General features: G+C 41.2%; 1 protein-coding gene across 4 annotated transcripts; it reads left to right on the top strand.

Annotated features, from left to right (window-relative positions):
- Positions 1-3,139: 3,139 nt before the first annotated feature.
- TMEM267 (transmembrane protein 267) lies at positions 3,140-16,826 on the top strand. Of its 4 annotated transcripts, none has more exons than XM_054054036.1 (4): positions 3,140-3,423; positions 6,584-6,788; positions 8,744-9,131; positions 16,190-16,826. In XM_054054036.1, exons 3-4 carry the CDS (start codon positions 8,820-8,822, stop codon positions 16,523-16,525), a joined length of 648 nt encoding a protein of 215 aa, XP_053910011.1. In that variant the 5' UTR covers positions 3,140-3,423; positions 6,584-6,788; positions 8,744-8,819; the 3' UTR covers positions 16,526-16,826. The 4 variants fall into 4 exon arrangements, with proteins under 4 accessions (XP_053910011.1, XP_053910010.1, XP_053910008.1 ...); XM_054054035.1 differs by having other exon boundaries at positions 3,140-3,458; XM_054054033.1 differs by having other exon boundaries at positions 3,140-3,479.
- The last annotated feature ends 2,037 nt before the right edge of the window (positions 16,827-18,863 follow it).

Below are 18,863 nucleotides of genomic sequence, written 5' to 3'. Positions count from 1 at the left end.
ACCAGAGAGCAGCACCTGCTCCTCCTCCTGTTGTGAGGAAGCTCTGATGAAGTATCATCAGATTCTGATGGTATCCCGTCAGTCTTCTCCAGGCTGAAGAGACCAAGTGACTTCAGCTGCACGTCATATATCTTCACCAACTTTGTGGCCCTCCTTTGGACACTGTCCAGTAACTTGATTTGCTATGTATAACGTGATGCCCAAAAACGCACACAGTACTCTAGGTGGGAGTAAATTAGGACAATCACCTCCCTCGACTGGCTAGCAATGCCATGCTTGATGCACCCCAGGACACTGTTGGCTCACGTTCAACTTGCCATCAGCCAGAACCCCCAAATCCCTTTCTGCAGGGCTGCTCTCCAGACTCTTGCTTCCCAGTCTGTATGGACATCCAGGGTTGCCATGTCCCGGGTGCAAAACCTGGCACTTGCCCTTGTTAAACTTCATGCGGTTGGTGATTGCCCAGCTGTCCGATCTGTCCACATTCATCTGCAGGGCATCTCTGCCCTCAAAAGTGTCAACAGCTCCCCTCAGTTTTGTGTTGTCTGCAAATTTAGTTATCAGACCTTCAAGTCCTGCAGACAAATAATCTGTGGAGATGTTAAAGAGTACTGGCCCTAAGATGGATCCATGTAGCACACTGCTATGGATGGTCGCCATTCTGATGTGACCCCTTTCACTATGGCCTTCTGAGCCTGACCCGTCAGCCAATTTCTCACCCATTGCACTATGTGTTTATCTAGCTGTACGCTGGACATCTTGTTTAGGATGATACGGTGAGAGACAATATTGCAGGTTTTGCTGAAATCCAGACTTTTCATAGAATCACAGAATGGTTTGGGTTGCAAGTGATCTTAAAGATCATCTAATTCCAACCCTTCTGCCATGGGCAGCGACACATCCCTCTAGACCAGGCTGCTCAAGGCCCCATCCAACCTGGCCTTGGACACTGTCAGGGAAGGGGCATCCACAGCTTCCCTGGGCAACCTGTGCCAGTATTTCACATCCTTGTCATGAAGAATTTCTTCCTAATGTCTAACCTAAATCTGCCCCCTTCCAATTTAAAGCCATTCCCCCTCACCTTATCACTACATGCCCTCATAAACAAGTCCCTCCCCAGCTTCCTTGTAGCCCCCTGGAAGGTTGCTATAAGGTCTCCCTGGAGACTTCTCCAGGCTGAACAACCCCAACTCTCTCAGCTTGTCTTCATAGCAGAGGTGCTCCATTCCCCTGACCATATTCAGGCTCCTCTGGGCCTGTTCCAGGAGCTCCATATCCTTCTTACGTTGGGGATTCCAGAATTGGACACAGCACTCTAGGTGGAGTCTGTGCTAGTCTCCAGCAAAGTAGAGGGGCAGAATCACATCCCTTGGCCTGCTGGCCATGCTTCTTCTGATGCAGCTCAGGATAGATTTGGCTTTCTGGGCTGTGAGCGTGCATTGCTGGCTCATGTTGATCTTCCCACGAACCAGCACACCCCAGTCCTTCTTCACAGGGCCGCCCTCTATCATATCATCCCCAGGCCTGTATTGAAACCATACATTGCCTCAACCCAGGTGTAGGATCTTGCATTTGGGCTTGTTGAACCTCATGAGGTTCACACAGGCCCATCTCTCCAGCTTGGTAACCTCTTCATATTTGTAATGCTAAAACATCACAGGCATCTTCCTGAGACTAGGGAACCTGGGGACTCTCTGCTGATGCTCAACAAACTCAATAGTCCTGTTGTTTTTCCTTTCTCTTAAGGAAGCTGTCGACAGTACCAATTTAATTATGCACCTGTTGTTGAAGGGAATATTTCATTTTCTAGACGTATCAAAGATGATTGAGTCTGGGTTATTTTTGGGTTGTCTACATATGTATGTGTATGTGTACATGTATATACACAAATATAGTAAAATTCTGGCAGAAATCCAGAAGCTGTAGTTTTAATCTTCTACATCCTTGTGATGTGAGTAATCACTATTACAAAAAGCAGAATATTTTTTATTTAAGCTAAAGTAGAGCTAAGTATCATCTAAGTAATTGTATTTATTTTTGGTTTTGAAACTTAGACAGAATGTCCCTCTGATAGCACGTTTTCTTTCAGGCAGTGTTTTTCCAGACAGTGTTAATTCTTTGAAGAAGATAATGCCTTGTGCTAAGTATGATCTGTGCTGAACATATGTCTCGTCTTCTGTAATCACCTCTGGAGCCTTTCCCTGTCCCAAAGGTAAGGTCAAGCAGAGAGCTGGAGCCAAAGCTACAAATTAGCAAGTCTTCATTGTTGTGAAGTTCGTAATAACGTTAAAATTAGCCCTTGGAAAGTAATAGAATATGTGTAAGATTTGTGGGGAAATTAATACATATGCCCGTAAGTTGTAAATGTATTAGAGTCCCATAGAATGGTTTAAGTTGGAAGGAACCAGGGGAGGTTCAGGTTGGATATCAGAAAAAATTCTTCACAGTAAGAGTCATCAGGCCCTGGCAGAGGCTGCCCAGGGAGGGGGTCGAGTCGCCTTCCCTGGAGGTGTTTAAGGAACGGGTGGATGAAGTGCTGAGGGACATGGTTTAGGGAGTGTTAGGAATAGTTTGACTCGATGATCCAGTGGGTCCTTTCCAACCTGGTGATTCTATGATTCTGTGATTCTGTGACCTCAAAGCCCATCCAGTTCCACCCCCCTGCCACGGGCAGGGACACATCCCACCGGCTCAGGCTGCCCAAGGCCCATCCAACCTGGCCTGGAACACCTCCAGGGATGGGGCAGCCACAGCTTCCCTGGGAAACCTGGGCCAGTGTCTCACAGCTCTCATGGTGAAGAAATTCTTCCTTATGTCCAGTCTAAATCTGCCCCTCTCCAGTTTGTTGCCCCTGGTCCTATCCCCACAAGCCTTTGTGGACAGCCCCTCTCCAGCTTTCCTGTAGCCCCCTCAGGTACTGGAAGGTCGCTATAAGGTCTGCTCGGAGCCTTCTCTTCTCCAGGCTGAACAGCCCCAACGCTCTCTCCTCACGGCAGAGGTTCTCCCTCTGAGAATCTTCGTATCCTTTTCAGCCTCAGCTCTTGTCCCGCCCTCGTGCTCCCCACCCCTGATGAAGAACGTTGGCTTTCTAAAACTCTAAAACGAATCCCGGAGAGTTTATTTGCCGCCATTTTCGGTATCATTTGCTTTACTGAACAACAGCCCCAACGCAGTGCCAGAAAAGAAGCTTCGGAAGGGCTTAAAACCCGCTCAATCGCCCCTGCAGGAGGGAGAGCTGATTCGGGCCCCTCTTTCACTGCTGTCTTCTCTTCCAGCGCTTTATCCAACCCCGTCGCACCCACTCAGCCCCGGTTTAACCATTTCCAGAACGGTTTTCCCACCAAGCCCATCCCGGCACCGCCCCCGCCGCGCTCCCGGCGTGCCCCGCCGCACGCATGCCTGGTCCGGAGCCTCGGATGCCCGGTGGGTCGCCCCCAGTGCCCAGTCGGTAGCCCCCGGTCAGTAGCCCCCCGTTCCTGGTAGGTAGCCCCCTATGTCCGGTCAGTAGCCCCCCATGCCCGCTCGGTATCCCTGCATGTCCATTGCCCCCCCCATGCCCAGTCGGTAGCCCCCAGTCAGTAGCCTCCCCGTTCCTCATCAGTCGCCCCCTGTGCGCGGTCGGTAGCCCCGGGTCAGTAGCCCCCCGTTCCTGGTAGGTAGCCCCTTATGCCCGGTCAGTAGCTTCCCCATGCCTGGCCGGTAGCCCCCAGTCAGTCGCCCCCAGTGCCCGGTCGGTAGCCCCCGGTCAGTAGCCCCCCGTTCCTGGTAGGTAGCCCCCTATGCCCGGTCAGTAGCCCCCCTCCATGCCCGGTCGGTATCCCTGCATGCCCCGTGGCCCCCCATGCCCAGTCGGTAGCCCCCCAGTAGCCCCCAGTCAGTAGACCCCCGTTCCTCGTCAGTCGTCCTCCGTGCCCGGTCGGTAGCCCCCGGTCAGTAGCCCCCCGTTCCTGGTAGGTAGCCCCCTATGCCTGGTCAGTAGCCCCCCCATGCCCGGTCGGTAGCTCTGCATGCCCAGTGGCCCCCCATGCCCAGTCAGTAGCCCCCAGTCAGTAGCCCCCCGTTCCTCGTCAGTCACCCCCGTGCCCGGTCGGTAGCCCCCTGGCAGTTGCCCCCCATGCCCGGTTGGTAGCCCCCGGCCAGTTGCCCCCCATGCCCGGTTGGTAGCCCCTGGCCAGTTGCCCCGTGCCCTCGGTGCGGAGTTGCGGGGTGGTGGCCGCAGTTCGGTGTCCGCGGTTCGGCTGCGCTGGGAGCATCGGGGCTAATGTTTGGGCGAGCACTGTTTCTGAGGGATAATTGCAGCCACTGGGTTTTGTTTTGTTTTTACGGCTTTGCTCTAAAGATCTCGTCGTGTCAGTGATTTACAATGTGCGTTTGTTAAAATGGTTTTTATTTAATTTCCTTAAATGAAAGTAGATATATCGGCAAAATTGCGTTTGTTTCTAGGTAAAGTCCTGCAGATTTCTTGTTTGCTTTTGCCCTGTTTTCCTTCTCACTCTCCTTCCATTTTCCAAACCCAGTAATGCATTAGGATTATCTGACCCCAGAAATATTCGTGTTATCACTTCTTCTCAGATTGTTTTAGGCTCAGGTCTGCTTTTCCATGTGATAATATATTAGAGGTTGGACATTGTATCAAAAGTTGTAGTTGTGCATTATGGAGTTATTCATAATGGGTATAACCAACTGGAGAGGGGCAGATTTACACTAGACGTAAAGAGGAATTTCTTTACTACGAGAGTGGTGAGGCACTGGCACAGGTTTCCTAGGAAAGCTGTGGCTGCCCCATCCCTGAAGGTGTTCAGGGCCAGGTTGGATGGGCCTTGGGCAGCATGGTCTCGTGGCAGGGAGAACCGGATGATCTTTAAGGTCCCTTCCAACCCAAACCATTCTATGATTCTATATAAATTAACATTCAATATCAAATAATGAGATTTTTTTAGGTGATGATAAATTTATAACGGACTGCATTAGTCTTTTTATTTGTTGCATAAAGTGCATAATTCTGCTGGTGTGATGCATTAAATTCCTATATCTGTCAGTGGGCCTCAAAACTTCTTGCAAAATCGGGCTAAAAATTTTGGAGAGCAATATTTCTAAGTGGTAATTCTAGCAATTGGGTTTTTGTTTTGCTCTTACACCATGAGTGAAAAGTCTTCTTAGAATCAGCTGTTTCTGCAAATGCGTATTTACAGCTTTGATCTAAATATCTTGTGTCAGTGATTTACGGTGTTACCCGTGCATTTGTTAAAATGGTTTTTATAGTTTCCTTAAATGAAACTGAATATGTAGCAAAATTGGACAGCCTGATCTAGTGTGATGTGTCCCTGCCCGTGTTAGGGGTGTTGGAAATGGATGATCTTTAAGGGCCCTTCCAACCCAAACTATTCTGTGATTCTGTGTTTGCAGTGTTGCTGTGTAAGCTGTTGTGTGCATGTATTTTGTGTAAACCCAACCTAAAGCTTAACTTCAATGTCTTAACTGAACTGACCACACACAGGTTTCTAAGCATTCTTGTGTAATACATCTGTTTCCCAGTGTTCTGTTTTAACACAAGTATAAGTTCCGAAACTATGCTTTCTGAGATTCATAGGATAGAAAATCCTATGAAACTTCATTATGATATTATGTAAACAGTCTGAAAATCATTATTTTTTCAGCCAAAAATGGTACTGTTTCTAGTTTTATTTAAAAAAAAATGTAATTTTGGTGATTATTTTGGTTGAACAGTGTTTTGCTTTTACTAGTCTGATTTCAGTCTTGATGTGCATAAAGTTTGTACTTAACACTGTTATTCTGGGGAATTTGCCTTGATTTTTACACCGACAGCAGTCGGTTTTGTCTGTAAAAGATGACAGAGACTTGGTAAAACAAACCGTTATGTCATGGACATGGCTCTTAGCCTGAAGCCAGATTTTTACTTCCCGTTCTTCACTCTAGCTCAAAGACACCCATTTAGATATTGTCCTTGTTTTCCTCTTGGCATTGTTATCTTTATTTGGTGATGCATAATTCTCAAATCATACTAATTTTGGATTTTCTTAAGTCTGTAGTGATACATTTCCTATGTGCTTTGTGCATGTGTTAATAATATGTATAGCAAAGCAGTGCAGGTCTGCAACAGCACTGGCACCGACCTCTGCTGCTGCTTGAACTTATAGGTCTCTATTTGTCTATTCCAAAATCACTGATTGATGGGATGAAATGAAAAAGAGATTTTTGAATGTGACACAAATTTTAGTTTAGTTAGGTGAGAATCTTTCAGGCATACAGCTACAAGGAAAACTCTGTTAAATAGATCTCTGTATTACTATTTCAAAATGCAATTACATAAAGCAGAAGGCTGGAAGTGCCCTTTTCTGACTTTATGACATTGAGTTTTATTATTTTTTGATTATTGTCTTGTTCCAAGTTTATTTGTGCCTTCTCTTGTTTTATGGTTTTTCTTTTCCCCTGCTTTCTTTAACAGAGCTTCTGAGTTCTAGCGCAGGCTGCTTTGAGTTCAATTATATTTGCTGAGGAATTAGTTAAAAAGATGTTACTGTTTTCTGTGTTTTTGACTGCTGTTTTCATTTATGTTTTGTAGGGAGTTCAAAGAGCTTTGTGTATGGATGCTTACTACTGCCTAGTTCAATTCACTTAGGATGAAACGAATCATGTTTGGTCTTTCCTACACTGGACTGGGTAGACTGGATTCAGAACGTGCAAAGCCTCGGCACTGCTGCATGGACCGCGGTTGCTACCAGCATAAAGCAACCACAATGGAAAGATTACGTTCTCCTCGTCTCAGGGTGAGTTTGATTCCAAAATCTGGCGTACTTTTTTAAAAGTATGTTGCTGTCTCAGCTCCTCGCAGATTGAATCCTTATGTAATCCTTAGTAAAACCCAATCTAACGTTGATAGTTACAGAGAAGAAACATTTGTGAGGAGATTGCCATTTGCTCCTTAAAATGGAGTTTATTCAGAAATGCACTGTGTATTGTAAAATCACCCACCAGAAAGTGGCAGTTCCAGTGTTTCGTGAAATACTTTGTGTCTACACGTTCATTCAGAAAAGGCACAGTCATGGTTAACAGACTCTAAACATGACCCACTTTTTCTCATCTGTGTGCAAAGTCCATGTATTATTCATGCTTTCTTTTCCTTTTTAAAAATGTTTTCCAAATAAATAACCCAGTGGGCTTATTTTCTATAAAAACCAAAGCCAGTAGACATGTCTTGAGGATAACTGGAAATAAAGAAGCAGATAAATAATATGAGAGAAACGTTTTGTAGTTTCTGGGGCTTACAATTAATAATATGTTTAAAATCATAAAATGTTTTGTGTCAATATTGTTAGAAGTCATTTTAAAGGAAGTCTAATACACTCAGGAAAAGCCCATTCAGAGTAAAAATTTCCTTGACAGAACTGTGTGAAGGATTATCAAGGTTTGATGTATTGCACAGAAATAGCAACCTCTTGAGAAGAACCCATTTTTAGGTAGGATGTAGGCTTCAAAACTGCGATCTGTCTCCATGGCTCCCCAGAAAGAAGAGCAGCTGGGACAGTTAGACTCGATACGGTCCTTCAAAGACTGCCTCTTAGTGCAGTTAATGTAATGAAGGTAAAGAATACATCATTTACATGAGTATTTTATTTCAAAGCACTTCTTTTTAGTGTTGTCACAGAAGTGAGTACTCTGTATAATCCGAGTATTCTGCAATTACTTCTTGGAAGTGGGGTGGGAGAGTTTTAAAGGTCTTAAATTTTTTTTGAGGTATCAAGCAGTTATTTACAGACAATAATTATTCACAAGAAATCACCTTGTACAAGGACATTTCATAATAATTGCAGAACATGAATAGGTTTTAAGGACTTCTATTAATGCCTTCATTATTTAACAGTGCTTTTATTTTCAAATTGCAGTGGTCAACTTTTGAAAAGTAAAATGCCTGGGATTAATGAATTTCTTTTTTTTTCTGCAAAAAGGGCTGTTATTGAACATGAAAGAAAATAAGACAAGTCCTAAAAGTAAAATTAGTAGAATATGTTGCTGGAGAACATACGAAGGATACGCATATGTAGTTTTGCTCTGTAAGGAGTTAGTTTTGGTTACTTCTGCTTGACTGAGTGGCAGTTGTCTTTATGATGGACAGTAAAGATATTTAAGTGGTTCTGGTTTTCCTAATGCTTATTCTACATGCCAGTCTCCAAGCTAAACGAGTTGTTCAGAGACGAGTACCGGGGTGATAATACATATATTTACAAAGTATGCAAAGGAAATTTGTGTTTTGCTTTGTAGATAAGAAACTCGGTTTTAACAGTTGTGGCGTAGGGGGATTTGGGATTTTTGAGCATCAGTCGTAAGAATCCTCCAGGTTTAATCTTGTTTTGTTGTTACAGTATAAAGGATTTGATTTGATGCATAACATGTATTTAAAACCAGGAGGAATCTTGAAGCATATTGACTGTGTTATCATAGATGTGCTTCAAATTATTTTGTAAAATTTGAGATTTCAGAAAGTAGAGTTAGAGCTTTCCATGTTGCAGACATGCTTGTTCTTATTAGGACAGGACAAGTGTTTTAATTTAGATCTGTAGTGTTCAAGTTAACAAATTAACTGAATTAAAAAATTCCATAGGAATATTATGTGCAGACATAGAATTTGGGCGTTTTATGCTCAGTAGTAGCTGTGATAAAAAATGATTAGTGCTAATGTATTTTTTCCTTTAATAATTTTCTTTCTGTTCTCTGACGTTTGCAGAACAACTGATGATACACAGGACAATGCGCAGTGTATACCCTGATGACATTTTGTGTGCTGTGACCTTTTTTTTGCCATGGCATCTGAGACTGAAAAGGCCCATGCTCTCCTCCAAACTTTTAGCACTGCTTCAGTTATTTCTAGTCTAGGTTTGGGAATATTCTGCTTTGTAGCAGACAGACTTCTGCAGTTTTCCTTTGTTCAGCAAAATGACTGGCTCCGAGCCCTCTCTGATAATGCAGTGCATGGCATACTAGGGATGTGGTCCTGGGCAATAGTGATTGGACTCAGAAAGAAAAGTGACTTCACTGAGGTCACTCTGGCTGGCTTCCTTGCTTCTGTCATTGATGTGGACCACTTCTTCCTTGCTGGCTCCCTGTCATTAAAGGTAAGTCAGTAGATTTTTTCTGCCTTTGCAGAAGAGCAGTAGACTAGCAAGTTCTGTTCTGTAGTCCTGAAACATGATTTTTGTGGTCTTAAGCCCAGGCTCAAGGTTCAAAGATTAGTGATTGTTTATTTTCTTTCTTCATCACTGTTTATTTTTCTTCTACCATATCCTAAACAAAAAAAGTTCCAATGATACTTTAATTAGATAAAAGCATGGGCATTTTCTTTGTATGCAAGTGTCATTAAAGTGTCATTAAAAAAAAAATAGGCAATAAGGTGAACTGGTTCTTGTTAAAGTGTATCTGTGATCATTGTCCATTTCCAGAACTGCTTGTTAGGACAGGCTTTCTCGGTAGGGTTAGTACTACCAGGTTATGGCAATCTTTTTCATCCGTTCTCCAGTGGTTTAGTTGTGTCCTGTTCCTGCTTCCCCATTCACACATGTACATATATATAAATATATCCCTGTTCTCTTGCCTGCTCCAAACTTATATATGCAGCTTTCCCTGACCTCTGGAGTCTCTTCTGTATTTCGTAACTCAGGCAGACATTCCTTGCCTCCAGATAGCTCCTCGTCCCCATACTGAGAGCCATGCCACTCTGCTTGTTATCAGGAATTTTCTCTGCTCAGCAACACAAGTCCTTGCAGTTGGTTTATGCTGGCATTGCTAGCATAGGTGTACATACATGCTACTTAATCCTCCCTCCCCAGAAATGTACACCCCCACCTACATATGTACTTGTACAGGAGAAGGGGATGATGCCGACCTTTATCCATTCAATCAGAGTGTAACATAGTTGTTTGACATCTCACCTTCATTCCCTCCTCCAGTTTGCTCATAATAGTGTTACTTTTCTCATATGAATATCAGAGGAAATAGCTCCTAGGAAGCAGAAGAAGGAAGGAGGTGGAGGGAAAAATTGCTATTTTTTGTTCTTCTTTAATTAAAAGATTACAATGCAAAACGTTTTACCAATTTTTTAACATTTGTGGGAGACAGCTTAGTGCAAGAAGGTTTATTGCTTAGAGTCAAGTTGTAAAAATCAGATTTTCAATGGGAAAATAGCTTTTGTTTACATACAATATCATTATTCGTTGTAGAGAATGTCTTCCTGTTTGCACCTTTGGTCAGTTTCCTACTTGTATTTCTCTTCAACAAAGAGGGGGTTTTCACAGAACCACAAAGTGGTTGTGGTTGAAAGGGTCTTCTTTAGGGTCATCTTCTCAAATTCCACTGCTGAAGAAGGCTCACCTGGAGCCAGTCGCTCAGGACCGTGTACAGACAACTTGAATATCTCCATGGATGTAGACTCCACCACTTCTCTGCGCAGCCTGCTCCAATACACAGTTGTGGTCACAATGATGGAAAAAAACCCTGCATTTTCTTATGTCTTAGGAGGAACCTCTTATGTTTCAGCCTGTGCCCGTTGCCATTTGCCCTCTTAGTGGGCACCACTGGAAAGAGCCTGGCTACCTCCCTTAGTACGCCTTGATGACATCTCTCCTGAGCCTTCTCCTCTCCAGGCTGCACAGATCCAGTTCTCATCCTTCCCTCCTATACAAGGTGTTCAAGTCTCTTCATGATCCTGGTGTCCCTTTTCTGGACTTGATTTCCAGTAGCACCATGTCTCTCTTTAAGTGCCAGAACCAGACTCAGCACTCCAGAGGTGGCCTTACCAGTGCTGAAGAGAAAGGGAAGGATCAGCTGACTAGATTTGCTGGCAGCCTTCCTAACGTGAGCCTGGGATACTACAGGCTGCCTTTGCCACAAGGTCACATTGCCGGCTCATATTCAACTTGTTATTCAACAAATTGAATTTCCTTCAGACAACTTTCCAGCCAGTCAGCCGCCAGTATGTACTGGCAGCTGGCATTCTTCCTCCCTAGGCAGTCCTTTGCTCTCACCTTTTCTTTATTTTTTGCATATGGAAATACTGTAAAATTAAAAAACTAGATAAAGAAAAGGAAAGTTAGTTTGATTGATTAATCACAGAATAACAGACTGGTTTTGGTTGGAAAATACCTCTATCATGTCCAACCATTGATCCAACTCTAAGTCTGCCACTAGACCATATGCCCAAGTACAACATCTACTTGTCTTTTAAACACCTCTAGGGATGATGACTCAACCACCTCCCTGGGCAGCCTATTCCAGTGCTTGACAACCCTTTCAGTAAAGGAATTCCTCCTGATATCCAACCTGAATCTCCCCTGGCAAATCTTGAAGCCATTTTCCCTTGTCCTGTCACTACCTACGAAGGAGAAGAGACCGACACTCACCTTGCTACAGCCTCCTAATGGTTCCTAGAATATTAACATTTTAGTCAAGCATTTAAATCTATTATTATTATAATGTATATTTTCTTGTTTTAAAATCACTAAATGCAAGTAAAGAATGGCCAGTTATTAGAAAGTGTTATTGAAATTTTATTGCTACTTTTTCTTGCAGTTGAAGCTGTTGCCACTGTTTTTTCATAATTTTGACCACTAGGTGACACTCTTAACCAATATCTGTTTAGAAAGTTGAGTATTGTAATGTGTCACAGAACTGGGGAGGTGACCTGTCTCTTTACTGCCTTCATTGAGGCAAGATTAAATATGCTTATGCTTTCCGTGATGGAGAACATTTTGTAGGCTATTCCTAGTATCCCAAACAATTAAATTATTGCAGTTTTATGACGTCATCTGTTCCCATGCTGTTTCAGTTCTTAAGCAGCTAGCAATGGGTTTTCTAATATTCAACCTAAAGTATGGTAGGTAGATCTTGTTTTCTTATTCTTCAAGGTCTCTCTGCAAAACACAGTTGGATGTCCTCTCCCGTAAACGTTTTGTACCAGAAATACAAGATGCTGCAGGTAAAAGAAGAGCCCTTTAGTATCCAAGCTACTTAGCTGATGTAAGGAGAAGGAAAGATGTCCAAAGGCTTTTTCCTAGTCACTTGCCTACAAACTCCCTCCCCTTCCATATGGTAGCTGGGTTAATAAAGGATGTTTACCTGTAAACCATGTCCTGTACTGGTCTCTTTGATCCTTGCAGTAGAAACATTACTTTAATGACTTGCAAAACCGTTATGCTTTACAAAAAGTCTCTTCTTGACTAAATATTTTTTTTTTTAAATCGGAAGGGCCTGGATTTATGTTTTCTAAGCTTCTTACTAGTTTTTCTCATCTCCTTTGGGTTGCCTTTCGCGTAAGTTTTATTTAAAGGGTTGAGTCCCAAACTGTGTATGGTATTTTAGGTGAGACTTCGTCTGAGCCAAAGAGCGTAGATTAAATCCTTTTAATGTCACATGCATACAACAATTCTGTCTTTTTTTTTTAAAAAACACAAACCAAACCAAAACTGTTACAGGTTTTATGTCTTCTTGCAGTGCTGTCAGAGTCTTTTTAGTTTGTAATCCCCATAAACTTTTCTGCTGTGTTGCTGCCTGGCTAACTAGACCTGATTTTTCTTTCCTCAGGTGAATATGATGGGCCTTCAGTTCATGTCCTACTTCCAGGCTTTTGCCTATGTAATTTATTACTTTATGGGATACTTTTTTTACTACATATTTATTAGTTCCAGTCCAATTCTCCCTCTTCAGATTGCATCCCTGACTGAAGGGATGACAGTGTTTATGCAACACATTACTGACTAACTAATAAATGAGATATCTAATTAGTTAACCACACCGCTGTTACTGATTTGTAACAGTAGCACTTTTCACATTACGCAATTATCTATAAAGCTCTTCATCATCGCTCTTAATTGTGCTGATGGGCTACTTTTGTGAAGTAACCCTTCTATGCAGTACAAGGCAGTATTGCCTTCTACCTCCCACTGCTACCTTCACACTACTACTCCAGCTATCTACTCCTGTTCCTGCTGACACTGCTTGCTGCTTGGATTATTTGGCTATTGGCTGAGTGTCATCATTATTTTTCTGGTGTATTTAGGGTAAATAGTCACCTGTGGTATTTGTGTTTACTCTGATAAATAGATGTGTACCAAGTAGCACGTGATCTGCCCTTTTGCCCACATTATTTTTGCAACAACTAAAAAGTCTACAAGGACTTTGCTACTCAGAATTTGTAGTTCTTTGTATTCCGTGTGGTTTTCAGTGTGTATTGTATGCACACAAGGGTAGAAGAATCTAAGAACCAGTATTTGAAGAAGCTATCGTTGACTGGCTGTGAAGCTGTTATTGCAGCCTGCCATCATCCTCAGCATTGATAATAAACAATAGTATGATGGGCTGCTCCCAGTATTCCTCAGGATTGTAGCCCAAATGCTCATATTGCAGAACAGATGTGCAGAAATTGCTGACTTGCAGCCTAAGATTCACCAGCTTCTGCAAGTGTAGAGCATGCAGTCAGTGTCAAGCAAGATTGTACCAGCAAACATTCATAACACAGCTTCTTGATGTGCCACTGCTGACCAACCTGGGCTGCACAGGAGCGTTTCTGGAGCTGGAGAATAAGCTTTGCACACATATACAATTAATCTAACATAGAATTTACAGATCAACCTCAAAACTAAGGACATCAGGCTATGAAGTGTCGTGGAATATAAATGAGGGAGACCGTGGTGTTATATAAGTTCTGCGGTGTCACTTTGGGCATTGAAGCAAAGAATTTGCTAGGGTTTCCCTGCATGCAGTTGTCATCTTCTGTCTCCAGCTGCTCATTGTAGTGTATGAGAGGGGCTGGAAGAGCAGGAACTTCAAGATCATGCACCTGATTGGACATGTAGGCAAATGGAAAGATAGTTTGTGTCATGAATAATCCTGTTTCCAACTATAGCCTGACCTCTTTCATGGTACATGTCCCCGTAAATCTACCCAAACCGTGATCATCTCTTTCTAGGAGGTTTAAAGCAGAAAACGGTTGTACTGTTGTTTATTTTTTTAAGATCCAGTGATTTCTAAGGCAAACGAATTCACCTGTTAGGAGAATGAGTGTAAGAGCTTATATTGCCCAACAGAACTGTCTGTCTCTTGGGCTTGGCAGCTCAAGGATGTAAATGTTCCTCTAGTTACAGAATGTGAAAGATGAAACAGACTTTTTCTTTTCTGAGAACTTGGGTAATAGCATTTCAGAAGCCTAATGACTGTACTGCAATTACAAAATAGGGTTTTCGCTTGCTAAAATTGAGTGCTTGCGTTTGCTGTATGAGCAACCCTCCCATCTAAAGTTGTGTATGAAAGCGATTGAAGCATCAGTTCCCCAAACTTGGATAAAGATTGGCCCCAACACTGATTAACTGTATATGTAATAAACATTCAGATTCTCCTTAATTAGCGTGTTGCTGTTAGCACCTAACGTCTATAGAGCGCAGGGAAAGGGCTGGGTTAGACTTTGCAACTGTTTTTTTCAAAATGCAGAAATAGTGACTACTCAATAGGATGTCTGCCAAAATGTATCACCAGCTGACATGGATCATCAAAATTAGGCAAGTATGGACTTTTTAGGCTCTTGCTGACAGCAACAAAAATCTGACTATATTTTTAGAGTACATGATATACAATAGCACCATCAGAAGACTTCTACTTTAACCTGTGAACAATGCTTGTATGAAACAGAAATGAAGTTGTAGAAGACATACCCTTTGCACCAACTTCAACGAGTTGGGTCCATACCATTACAGTTAAAAGTTGTTGAGACAGTTAATGAACTTTGTAAACACATCACCTGACTGAGAGTGAGAAAGCACATAGTGGGAAGCTGATGAGCAAAGCTTTCTGTAAGCCTTTTAGCACTGGCATTTGTTTTAAAGCACAGGCTACATAAGTTTCCATCTCTGTGTTTCTTGGCTAAGGCTACATCAAAGTTTAGGTATAGAGAAGGCAGGGTTCCAAGCAGTTGTATAAATTATCTGCAGACACTTGATGAAGCTATTCCAGAGTCCCACTGTCAGGTACTGTGGCTGTTGAATCAATTGACACAACTGAAGTTTTAATGGGAGTTCTTGGCTGCTGTCTTTTAGTTGTGCTTTGTTTGCTTTCTGCAGTAAGTGCGGTGAGTGATGCATTCAACATAGCAATGAGATGCACAATCATGTGCAAGGAGTACATCTCTGGTGCCTGCTTCAGTCTTTCTGAATGTTCACCTGTATCTGAATTAAGCTAGTTGATATTACACCAGCACTTGTGTAGTAATGTGCTATTGTTTCTCCTGTGCTTATGTGACAAGAATCTACTTATTTAGTGTTTAGGAATCCAATATATTTATAAATTTGTTTTACTGTCTTTTGTGGAGATAGTTTTAGCTGTTGCTAGTAATTACATCCAGAATATTTTCTCAAGTGTGTGTGTACTAAATTGATGATTATAACTTTTTATAAAAGCTAAATTTAACCTCACTAGCTAGACATTCACCTTGATTAAAACCAATATCAGACTTTCAACTGAGTTAACGTTAAACAAGTTTTTGATATAAAAACCCTTGTCACAAATGATTCAGATGTTGGCTTCGGAACTTGTCTTTTGCTTGTGCTTAAAGAATACTGTTTTGCAGTCAAAATATGTATAACTTGGATCATATTTTTGTTGTATTGGAAATTACTCTTCTGGTTCACATATTGTCCAACTAAAACAACTTCATGGCTGCTAAGTGTAGTATAATACAGGATGCATCCTTGAAAATAAATGCCATTAAAGCATATTAAATATTTCAAGTAAAGCATATTTAATATTTCTCATATATTGTATGGTTGTTTTACTTTTAGTTATTTTGAAATTAAATACATATACTCAGTGTAGTAGGCTAAGAATTTCTTGTATACTGTCATTCAACTGTGACAAATAGCATACCTCATCCCTCTCCCTCTTTGTTTTGCCACTGGTGGTGCTTAGCAGGATTCATGATTCATGTCACACAACAGAGAGACAGGGCAGCATGCAGCTCTCATACATCTGAACAGTCAGACTGTTGATTTTGATCAGCTACAGTGGAAAGAAACGGTATGCCTTTCTTTGCACTTCCACTTAGCCACTTACTAGTATACCTTTAAACATCCATGAAACATTTATTTTCTTGTCATGGCTGTAGTCATTGCCATTTATGTTTTCTTTTCTGCAGGCTGCTCTGACTCTTCCACAGAGACCACTTCTTCATTGTTCTACTGTGATTCCTGTTGTGGCTTTGACATTAAAGTTTATTATGCACCTTTTCAGGCTTAAGGATTCATGGTGCTTTCTTCCCTGGATGTTGTTCATATCCTGGACTTCTCATCACGTCCGTGACGGGATTCGTCATGGCCTCTGGATCTGCCCATTTGGAAAAACTCCTCCTTTGCCATATTGGCTGTATGTGGCAATTACAGCATCTTTACCTCATTTATGTTCATTTATTATGTATTTGACAGGCACTAGAGAATTAATGTCTATAAAGCATGGAGTCCGCATTGATGTGTAAGAATGGTGGCTCTTAAAAGTTGTTCGTATTAGCACTTGAAGTAAGCTGTCTGTTTGTCACTGAAGTGATTTCCTTGTTTCCTGCAACTCCTGAGTTAGACAACTGTGGAGCCAGTTGCAAGTCCTGTGGCAATCCCTTATTACAGAAACCTGTTCAAGGAATGGTAATAATTTTATGTCTATATATTCCCCTTGTAAAATATGTGATCTCTGATTATAGCTCATGTATAGCTAGCTGATTTATAAAGTAGTTAGTCTTGAAATTGTATTAATTACATTACATTTTTCTGTCATGATGCCATTCACTTTCGACTTGTATTCTGCCTTTGGATAATACATTTCTTCTAGATAGCATTTGTATAGCACCTTAAACATTTTAAATACTATACGAATGCTAAGTATTAATGGGGATATAGTAGTGCATGGCACTTCTAATAATCATTGTCCAGCCTTCTGAATTTGTTTGTTTTCCTGCTGAACTCTGGTGTTCAACTTTTTTAAAAGAAAAGCTGTTTGTACTTCACAACGTGCAACTGCATATTCGCACCTCTTATAACACTGCTATCACACAGTGTTTCTACTGAATTCTGTTCCTCGGTAGTCACTTGGTACTCAATTTGCAGATCATTGCTAGGTATTATTTGTGGTTAGAAAGGAAAAGGTGCACTGATTACAGTATTACATGTGTTGGCCAAATTATTTAATATAAAAAAATGCTAATTATTAATATTATTTATTTTGCAATTAAGGAATTTTAGTAAATATTTAAGGATTATATAAAGGTGAACTTATATATTACAGTAAACCATAAGCTTTAGGGAAGATTCAGGAAGATGGAAGAAAATAAAAATTGCTCAGAATGTGAGTTTGCTTAAAGACCTTACTGCTGTACTCATAAACAGCATTTTTCACAAAAAGCAGCATAATGCTTATGATTATAAAGTAAAATGCAGTATGGTTATTATTATGTGGCAGTAGGAATTTCCTCATAAATAAGTTCCTTAAGGAAAAATGTTTTTATGTTGCAGATTCATATTTCATTTGTACTGTGGACTACTCAAAGTAACAGTTTTCACTTACAGAAATTTCTCAGAAAAAGTCCCAAAGTGAAAATTAAGCTCTTGTGTAGTTTACGGTGTACAAGCTGAGAAATGTCTATTAATAACTGGTTTGTTCACTTTTCATTTATTGAACTCTATTGCCCATTAAGGATATGGGGCCTTAATTATTCCAGTTTGTGATCAATAGCTGTCAAAAAAGGTTATTTTTGTGGAAAGGCATATATAGGAGTAGCACGTGCTGAACTTTAGTTCTCAAAGTGTGCAAAAGTTAGGTGATGTGTTCATACTACATTTACACTAGTAAATGTATGTTACTGTAAAGTACCAAAAAATACAGAAGATACTTCCTGGGGTGCCTGGCTTGATGGGTGGCAGAGCTGTGCTGTGGCTGCAAAGTCCTGAAGGCTCTCTGCAGTGCGCTGAGCTGATTAGGGAACCCTATTTATTCATATGAAATGTGAATAAATGTAATGTAATGTAATGTAATGTAATGTAAACATGGAAATGTAAGCTTATGGGAACTAGTCTGACTGTGCTGTGGGCCTGTTTAGCCTATATTATAAAATTAACAAAAGTGGGGTTTTTTTTTTTCTTGGAAAGAAGATTGGAAAAGCAGAACATTCCTTGAAGGATTGTCCTCATACTATGGATTTCTGTCTTTTGTTGTATGTAAAAGTTTCCCAGAAACAACATCAGAAATGCCTTGTTTTAGAGCCATAGAAGCAGGACCTGTCTTTTATCCAAAGGCAGGATGCTTTAGTAGCAGAGGATTGTGGCTTGTTCATTTACTTCCAACCTGTATTTTAAACTGTAGGCTGAAATGGCCGTAATGAATATATTTTGTGCAAGAAGTGAACACTTACAAATGTGTGTAGAAAAATCTTCTGTATTCTTATTTCATGGTGTAATACTTGTATAATTTTGTGCTTTACCCAGATTTGTTGCAAAGCGAAGTGTATATAGGAACAAACTGAAGAATTACATCTAAAAATGAGAAGATGTAGCTGTAGCATTTTTGGTAACTGTGTATTTACCAACAATCCTTAAGATTGGTAGTGTACCCTTTGGGCTAAGTTTAAGGACCAATTAATGGGTACATCTTCTGTAGCTTAAAAACATGTATTTTCATTCTCTATATTTCCAGCAGTTCTTTACAGCTATAAAAATTTTCAGCTGTATTTCAAAATGTAAATTTTCCTGATCGTATTCTTATACGAGTTCTACCACAACACAGTTAGAAGTGTATTAAGGAAAGCAGCAAGCACCTGTGATGCTCAA

This window comes from Cuculus canorus, chromosome Z (genome assembly GCF_017976375.1).
Source record: "Cuculus canorus isolate bCucCan1 chromosome Z, bCucCan1.pri, whole genome shotgun sequence".
In the NCBI taxonomy this organism is placed as follows: Eukaryota; Metazoa; Chordata; class Aves; order Cuculiformes; family Cuculidae; genus Cuculus; species Cuculus canorus.
This window is presented reverse-complemented; position numbering and strand designations above follow the sequence as displayed.

What these genes read in the sequence shown, in the direction of transcription:
- TMEM267 (XM_054054036.1), top strand. Translation starts at nt 8,820, where the DNA reads ATGGCATCTGAGACTGAAAAGGCCCATGCTCTCCTCCAAACTTTTAGC. An exon ending in CTGGCTCCCTGTCATTAAAG is followed by an intron (nt 9,132 to 16,189) that starts GTAAGTCAGTAG and finishes TCTTTTCTGCAG; the next exon opens with GCTGCTCTGACTCTTCCACA.